The sequence below is a fragment of the Octodon degus genome, unplaced genomic scaffold, assembly GCF_000260255.1.
Source record: "Octodon degus isolate 3935 unplaced genomic scaffold, OctDeg1.0 scaffold00153, whole genome shotgun sequence".
In the NCBI taxonomy this organism is placed as follows: domain Eukaryota; kingdom Metazoa; phylum Chordata; class Mammalia; order Rodentia; family Octodontidae; genus Octodon; species Octodon degus.
In genome coordinates, this window is record NW_004524729.1 from 2,234,541 (window position 1) to 2,243,651 (window position 9,111).

The 9,111-nt window shown below is 50.7% G+C and overlaps 1 protein-coding gene across 1 annotated transcript in view; it reads right to left on the reverse strand.

The window, feature by feature from the left end:
- Positions 1-282: 282 nt before the first annotated feature.
- Smc1b (structural maintenance of chromosomes 1B) overlaps positions 283-9,111 on the reverse strand; it is a 73,169-nt gene continuing 64,340 nt past the window's right edge. Inside the window, exons 21-25 of the mRNA XM_004642456.2 lie at positions 7,445-7,599; positions 6,481-6,632; positions 4,916-4,985; positions 1,742-1,852; positions 283-567 (exon numbers count right to left, since the gene is read on the reverse strand). Of these exons, the coding sequence (XP_004642513.1) occupies positions 469-567; positions 1,742-1,852; positions 4,916-4,985; positions 6,481-6,632; positions 7,445-7,599 (587 nt within the window). The 3' untranslated portion in view covers positions 283-468. The remainder of the gene's footprint in view (positions 568-1,741; positions 1,853-4,915; positions 4,986-6,480; positions 6,633-7,444; positions 7,600-9,111) is intronic.

Sequence of the window (9,111 nt, forward strand, 5' to 3'; positions counted from 1 at the left end):
CCGAGTGCGCAGAAGGATCGCAGAAGGCTGGCACCCGTGGGCGCCCGAGCCGGGGAGCAGCTGACTGACCGGCCGCACCAAAAGGGATGTAATTCAGCTTCACTGCGGATTTTTTGGTTTCTAAAACTACAACGGGGACATCTGAAATTACCTGTATGGCTATTTTCGTAATTAACGTACAGGCCCTCACGTGATTTTTCCACACAAGCTGTGCTCCAGGACTGACGCACACCCTGGGTCTGACCCCAGCCAGCGGAACGAGATGCAAGGCCACGCCAGGGGAGGTGACACACAGCTGAGCACTTTAATGGCAAGCTTATGCAAAGGAGAAGATTATGCTACACAGCGCCCCTGAGGAAAAACCAAAGCCGACTGTCCTAGGAAACTTGACCCCCGAGTGGCCAAAGGTCCTGCTGGCTCCAGAGGTCTGCAGCTGGGGACTGGAGGACAGGACCCCGTCTACCGGGACTAGGACCCTCGGTGTCCTCTGCCGCCTTGTCCACCTTCGGTGTCTGGGTAGGGACGCAGGTCTAGGGTCAGCACTCGGCTGAACACACCTCTGTCATGCTGGAGGGAAACAGCAGTGGTCAGTGCTGAGTGGGAGCAGTGGGGGGGTAAAGCCACGGCGAGCCTGGCGCGGCACCCACAGAGGTTTATTTGAAAGGGTGTCAGCTACCTGTTCGCGCCCATTTTTATGTTCATTTTCTGGTGTGAGAATTTTTCCCTTTTGGGATAACAGTTGCAGTTCTGCAGGTGAAGCCAAGGCCTTGGCGCTGACCGACATCTGCAACACTTTCGGGGTGGTCCTGCTAACCTGCCCAGGACCAGGTTGGGCTTGAACTTGCAATCCTCCTGTCTCAGCCTCCCAGAGTGCTGGGATTCCCATGTCTCAGCCTACTTCTAGGTGGTTTCCTACTGTGGGTATAGGATGGTAAATTATCTCTTAGCTTAAAGGAAAGCTCAGGAAATAAAACCTAACTAGGTAAAGGCCAAAGGTCTTGAAATAGTTGCTCCACGCATGGTTTGCTGGGGTCGACCTGAACAGCTTGAGGTGTGTTCCACGTGTACAGCCCTGTACCACTGGGAGCTTCCAGTGGATGCCTTTGGTTTTCCTCAGAGATAGTGATTCAGTGCATTTGATTCTGCTTAAAATATTCAGACATTACAGAAACACGAAGTACAGTATTAACTTCTGTGTATTAATGTGCACTATTTTACAAAATTCTCATTCTGCTCTGCCTTTTTTTTTTTCCATTTTAATGTATTTGGTACAGGGTCTCACTATACAGCTCCAACTCGTAGTGATCCTGTTTCCAGCCTCCCCAGCGCTGGGATTATAGGTGCACACCACAACACCCAGACTCGGTCAACAGCGCGCCCAAGGGTGGGGCCAGACAGGAGTGGCATGCAGTACTGGGGATCGAACCTTGGTCCCTGCGCGTGCCAAAGCAGGCGCTTAGTCTGCTGAGCTATTGCTCTGCAGTTTTTAACTTGCTTCTTTCACTTGACATTTCTCTTCATTACCTGTGTACTATTACAGACAAATACCCAAGTAGCTACTCTCACTCAAAATAGGACTTGGGCTGTGTTGATCACCTGCACCCAGCCAGCAGTGTGCAGATCCGCCTCATCTGCTGCCAGGAGAAGCAGGGAAGCTGGGCGGCTGAGGCTGGCTGGCGCACGGAGGCTCCGCACGCCCTCCCTTCCCGGACCCCCCCCTCCCCCCCAGAGCGCCCTTTACCTCTGGGTAGACGCCGATCAGGGCATCGGCTCTGGAATAGAGCTCTTCTTTTAGAGAGATAATGATCATCTGTAACTGTTCTTGAGTCTGCTCTCTGATGTAACTGGAGACCTGGCAGGGAATAAAAAGCACAGGGCTCACCAGGGGAAGGGCCTGCCGGGGCTTTGGGGGCAGTGGTTCTGCCCCCTCTGGGCAGAGGAGCACTTGCTTGCCTTTCCAGTCCTCAGCAAGTGCCCCCCCACTGCAGCACTGCAGGGTTTCTCCAGTAAGAGGTGAGGGCACCTGATTAGGCAAAATGCAAAGGTCCGGGTTTGATCCCTGGAGTGCTGTGCCAGCCGCACCCACGGGGCACACTGAGATGGCTATTGAGACTGGGCGTGGTGGCACGCACCTGTAATCCCAGCACTTGGAGAGGCTGAAAACAGGAGAACCACTATGAGTTTGATCTAGTAGTGAGACCCTGCAGACCCTGTCTTAAATACAGGAAGGAAAAAAAAGATGAAGAAAGATCCATGAATCCTTCGATCAGAGTGTGAGCACAATTCCGCATGGGCGCTGGGGGTGGAAGCCAGCCCTGCTCTACCCCCAGCTCCACCTCAGTCTGTGAGCGTGTTAAGGGTATGGCTGTAACCTGAGATACCAAGGGGGGCATTGGCTGCAAGGGTGTGCAGGAGCTGCGAAGGCGTCGGAGGTGGGTGTCTGAGCTTTCAGCGCCTGCGGTGCAAGGTGCAAGCCAGAGCCTGACGAAAGGAAAGGCAGGCCTGAGGTATTCACGGCCATAGCCGGTTCTTCTGGGAGTGGCCTCTGCTTCTGTAGCTCAGTTCCCAGGCAATGAACAACAAAGCACTCTGGTAAAAGAGTCCTGGTGAATACACTGCTCACACACGGAGACTGACCAGGAACACCCAGGAAAGCGAGCACCACAGTCTAACAGGTGTTGCTGTACACCCTAGATTGCGCTGTGGCCTTGGCTGCGACTATCCAGCAGCTGAGGCAGAGCTAGGAAGCAGGGCAGCTTCAGGTGAGGGATGGGACAGGGAGACGTTCTTGGCTACGAGGCTGAACTCACAGAGCTCCTGCATCAGAGGCCATGCTGGCAGCCACTCTGATTCAGGACCGAGTCCTGGGGCAGTGGCAGAAAAGGAGAGCTTGTAGGGTTTGGATGCGAAATCCACAGGAGGTGAGGGAATCCTTCAGCAGCAGCAGCATGTCTCCGGGAGCCAGGTCACTGCCAGGGCCCTGGCCCCTCCCTCTCTGCTCCCCGGCTCCCACTATGTTGAACAGCTCACCACTGGCCCAGGGCAGTGGGCCTCCACAGTGCAGCTGGAAAGCTCCCAGACTGGAGCCCGGAGAATCCTCTGCCACTCTTCCCACAGCCAGCAGCTGCAAAGGTGGATGGCTGCCTGCTGCTCAGAGCTGCCCACTACCTGCACTCAGCACGGTGATGATCTCCAAGGCATCATGGGAATTCTGAGGCTCTGCTACGCAGGCTGCACGCTGTAGGCGTGTGAGACTTACACTCTAGAATGTGGACACTGTGCAACTAAGCATGCACAGGAGTGCAGAGCTGAGGAGCCAGCCCGACATCCGGTGAGCGGAGGTGGCGGGCAGCTGGCCCAAGAGACTGAGGCAAGGCTCTGTCCCTGTGTTTTTTCCTCTGGACACTGTGAAGCCTCTGCAGACTCTGGCTGGGAGCTGAGGTGTTGTGTATTGTGTAGCATGTTAAGAACGGAGGCCCAGAGAGATACCAGGAAGTGCTGAGAGACACTGCCATGCCCCTAGGAGCCACCTCACCGCAGCTCCACTGCACTGCCATCTGGCCTGGGCACCACAGGAGCTGAGGCACTGGGGAGATGCGCTACACAGGCTCTGAGCTGCCTGGCAGCACCCATGTCTGCAAACATCTCAAGGGGCGCTCATTGGCCTGCTCACAGGGCCAGGTTGAAAGCCAGGCACCATGTGTACACGTACAGAGAAAGGAATCTGCAGGCGCGGATAGAGCGGCTTCCCGTGTGCAGCCCGGAACGCAAGTGTAGCAACTCTGGAGACGAGCCTGACGCAGCTCCGGCAGCCACGGGGCTCTGCAGGTCTGCTCTCCCACATCCCAGGCTGACCCATGTCACTGAAGGGGGAAGTTAAAATTTTAAATAAAGCCTGTCTAGGCTGCCGGCCAAGACCAAGCATGTATGTCCGCAGGCCTGATAACAGAACACGCCTCCCCCTGCGAAAACCGTCTTTACTGTCTTTGTATGACTGATGACCTTGCAATGTAACTTAAAATGTAACAGGACATTTCCTCCTCCGTAGAACCCACGCTAGGTGAATGATGGCCTTATGATGTAACCTGTAATGTTTAAACTCCCTTAGCCACCCAAGATGTCACCCAGCGCTCCAATCCTAATGTGCCAAATCTGCCTTTGTACCTTTCCCCTTGCTTTCCCTATAAAAGATCCAACGGGCTGGGAATATACGTAGCAGGCACAAGGCTTGCCTGGCAAGCATGAGGTCATGAGTTCAAGTAAAGACCCTACCAGGGGGGCTGACTTTCTGGGGGAGACCCAGTCCAGCTCTCTGGTATAGTAAACTACCTCCGGAACCTTCGCGGTGCCTTCTCTTCCAGTTTGGTCTGGGCTGAGAGCACCCCTGAAGCCTGCCCCGCAGATGAATCCACCCACCTTGGAGCTAACTCATTCTCAGAGCGAAACTGCGTCCTTTGTTCTGGCCTCTCCAGCAATGCGAACAGAACTGGCACAGTGCAGCAAAGATTGCACACGTCTGGATGGCATGGGGAGGTCCGATTTGGAACTTCAGTTCCTCTGGAATTTTATTTACACGCTCCCTTGGCCCACAAAACCACATGGGTCTGCCTGTCCAGAGCTGCTCCCTGGCCCCTGGGGCCGGGTTCCCTAAATCGCAGGTGGGATGTTACAAGTACTTCGCTCTGAGCCTGAGTAGTACAATTAACAACGACAACAACAAAGCGCGCCCCTGGCAAGTGCAAGGGTCTGCGTTCAATCCCCAGTTCCACCAAAGAAACAACAGCAACAACAAAAGCTGACTTTAACGAGCCATTCCTGTGGCCCCCCGCCCTGTGTTAAGTAAGGCACTGCACTCTGACCACACCATGAATCTGGAATTATTGACATCAGATTGAAAGAGCAGAAAGCAACTTACTTTGCCAATGTTAGTATTGTCCAAGGCTGCATCCACTTCATCTAGAACAAAGAACGGTGCAGGCCGGAAACTGGAAAAAAAAGATACCCTAGTAAGTCACAGCCCACTGTTCTGTTTTGCAAGACTTAAGAGAAGATGAACAGTATTCAGATGAGCAAGATGCATCCTGGGGAGACCTGTCTGGCTGCTGGTGACCTCTGCACCGCTGAGTCCCTGCTCACCAGGCCTGGCCTATGTGCTCCATACCCAGGTGGGCTCGTCATGTCCGCCCGAGACCTGCTGGGACCTGTTGGTCTTCCTGCCCTCCACGGCCTGCCTCCTCACCACTGCAGGGCCTCTGGGCCTTGCCTCACTCTGCTGAGCAGCTCCTGACCTGCACCAACGAGGCCCTCATTCCCATCACTGCCCCTCCAAGTCTCAGTTACTGACACCTCTCATCTCTACTTTTTGAGGCTGCACCCAGAATTTCCTGACTTTATAGTCCACGTGCTGTCAGCAACCTGCAGCTCTTCACCACCTCCAGCCCGTCGCTGTCTCCCTGCTGTTGCAGTAACTCCCAGTCCTGTGCCTGCCCATGCGCCCTCTCCACGCACCCACTCGCTCTGGCCTCAGGGCCACGTACTTGCCACTCCTCCTTAGCTGTCCATGTGCCCTGCTCCTCTAATTACTCCAAGTCTTTGAGAATGCAAACTTCTCCAACTGGCCTCCTCAGAGACTCTGCAATACTGTAGACCCAGTGCCAGGGCTCCAGCCCCTTCTCAGCTCTCTTGTCACCTCTGAATGTTTTCAGAGTGAGTCACCAGTGAACCTTACCGTCTTTCTCAACTAAAATGAAACAACTGAGGTGGGCATTCTGCTCTGTGCACAGAGCGCTCCCTGGTGCCCACAGCAGCCTGTGCGCAGGTTTTAATACCACCTGAGCAAACGGGTACACCCACCTCATCCCAGTCTCCTCACTCCAGTGCTGCCCTCCCAGCTGCTCCTCTTCTGGGGGAGGGGGCTCCCCTTTCCTAGTTGAGACCAATAAAAAGCAGCGGGCAGGGTCCCGGGCTCAGTTCCCTCAGCTTTCGGAGCAGGACAGGGAGGCCACCTGGCCTGTGGCTTTCAATGTTGACACTGTTGAGGTAACTTTAGCTCTCTTTTGTTCTTAATTTACATTACAAAGAAACAGTGCCAAAGAGATGCAGTTAAAGGCTTTAAGCAAAATACTTCACCTTTAACATCTTCTGAGCAGAGACTAAGAAAATAATGCAAGTTGGATTTTCTTCTTTACTATTTTTGGAAATCTCTGTTATATTTGGTCATCAAAAATTTTTTTTCTGGGGCTATCTATGCCGTGCCTGCCACCTAACCAGGCATGGTGATGTATCAAATAAACAAATAAATAAGTAAAAAAAAAAAGTGAGGGGAAATTAAAAATATATATATACGATGTGGTGTGAACTTGCATTCTGTGGCTAAAGCCAATGGTTTTGCATGTATTTGTTAAGAACTGAGAAACATGAACAGCTCCAGCTGTTGTGCAGAGAGCCCTTGAGGTTCGGCTGGCCGCGGGCCTCACCCACCTGTGCACCGCGAACAGGAGGGCCAGGGCCGCCACGCACTTTTCTCCCCCGGAAAGGTTGTCCATGGGCATGAACCGCTTGCCCGGGGCCACGCAGTTATAGCTGATTCCCTCCAAGTAAGGCTCTTCAGGGTTCTCTGGGCTAAGAAATGCCTGAAACATGTGATATTTATTTAGAAATAGCAGAAAACACTAGTACATTTCAACCCCTGGTGCCAATATTAAATGCAAAATATTCTCCTGCTTGAGTCCTCAGTTTGAATGGGAAAGCACCAATGCCTGTGAATCAGGTGCTGACTGCGCTTAGGCACAGACAACAGGGCTGTCTGGCTAGGGGAGGAACAGAGCGCTGCACGCACCCGGGGCCAGGGCTGTCTTCCTCAGCTCGCCCTTGTCTGAATGGGCTAACTTTATCTTACTTTACTCAACAGATGTAATTTCAGTGACATGCTAGAAAGTTTATCAAGGATCAGCTCAGTGAGGAAAGAGTAGGAACCGAGTACAGACAGGGAGGGGTCCACGTCCCTGGTCCACGACTTTCCACCCAGTCCATGAGTGTTTGCTCCGGCACTCAAAGCAGAGCCGGGAGGCGCAAGCCACCTGCACTTGGCCTGTGCCTTCAGCTCCCGCTTCTCCGGGTCAGCTGGTTCCCAAGATCCCCACACAGACCCTCCCAAAGCTGGATTGATGAGTGCCAGACAGCAGCGGCTCAGCACTGAAGGAACCTGGAAAGCCAACGGTCTACACACTTGCTTCCAGGGGGAAAGCAGGCCCAGGGCGGCGCTGACAGGGGCCGGCCGGGAGTGCGGCCTCGAGTGGGAAGAAAACACAGGGCGCTGGGTGCGCAGCCGGCCCTGAAGAGTCCCCCAGCAAGGGCGGCATTTAGTTACATCACAGACAACAGCGCTGTCTGGGTCGGGGGAGGAAAAGCACCAGCAAGGGCTCCGTACGCCAGTGGGACTTACTTGGGCGCTGTTGTTCCTGCAGAGCTTCTTGTAGATGTGATCAATTGAGACGGAGACGTGCTCAAAGCACTGGCTGAAAAGGTCGCACCTCCTCTTCTTCACCTGTTCAAACTCCTGCCTACATATCCTGGCTTCCTTTCTGCTGGCCTCAAAAGCTAAGAGAGAATCAACATTCTTTAATTTGTTTTTTTTTTTAAAGTATTAACTTGATTTTTATTTTAATTTTTATACAATAAACCATTAGTCAGAGTCTCTTAATAGTTCATGCTTTTCATTTATTGATTTATCCTTATATGTTTTGAAAAACAATACAAGCAAAGTTTTCAATAAAGGCTTTGGGGTTTTTGTTTTGTGTGTGGAACCGGGGATTGAACTCAGGCCCTTGCGCTTGCCAGGGAAGCGCTTATTCCACTGAGCCACAAATGATCAGTGGTATGTTTAGGAAAACAGAGTTTTTCCAAAGTCTTGGGCCAACAGTAAACATAAGCCTTAATAAAAAGACACAGCATCATTTCACTAAAAAAAAGAACAACAACAACAAAAAAAAAACCCAACCAAACAAAAAAACTAATGTATATATGTAGTGCGAGAGTTAGAGGAAATTTAAAATTTCACAATTGACAGTGAACTAATTGTACAAAGGCCTCTAACAACTTCCTCTGCATCGTTGCAGCCCCTTAATTTTCCTAATATGGCTCTCTGTTGGAACTGTTATTAGTACAGTGAGTATTTTGATTTTGACAATAATGAACATCTTTATTTAAATGTTGTTACATACAGTCCCTGATTACAAAAGAAAGAGTGTTTACTTACAACCACATTAATGCTCTCAGAGACTGAAAGAATCCCACACTAATGCTACAATGCACGTACTGCCATTGGCACATATATTAAGACAAGATTTTTATGTTTGTATAAACATATGCACATACATAGATACATACATTTTTTTAATGGAGATAGATGAAGACACTGACAGCTTCCATGTCCATGAAGGACATGTTCCACTCAACTAGGTTAATCAATCACGGAGATAAACAAGAGGAACCTTTTTCTCAATAATAATGTACATGATCAAAAATGTTATACTAATTTATGCAAGATCATAAAAATTAAGAATCACTTGATTATCTATAACTAGGAAAAAAGAAATATGAAAGGCTCCAAAAGACTGCTATTCCTTCCTATTTTTCCTGGAAAATACTGTAAGCACCTTACAGAGTTGTTCACTGACTGCGAAAAAATGAGTTTAAAAACCACCAAAACCAAGCACAGATGTGTGTTCACAGCAGGCAGACACAGTGTGAAAGGCGGCTATTCTGACAGAACCGCTACATGTCCAGGACACTGGATAAACCTTATCACCCAGCTAAGTTCACACAGATCTACAGTATCAATAAAGCACTGACGACTGCTAGGGACAGGCAGGGCGCGGGCGACACATGCGGAAAGGAGCGCAGTCCTGCACGGAAGCTGAGCGCAAGCTGTGGCAACACTCTTTTTTTTTTTTTCTTTTTGTTTTGTTTTTATTTTTTTTTTATTTTTCAACAAATAATACATTGCATATATTCTTCTTAGTGGTTACTTGCTGTACAAGATGCGGATTTGAGATCCTATTTACAAACACCATTAGAACAAATCATTCTATTCATTAACAGAATGTAACT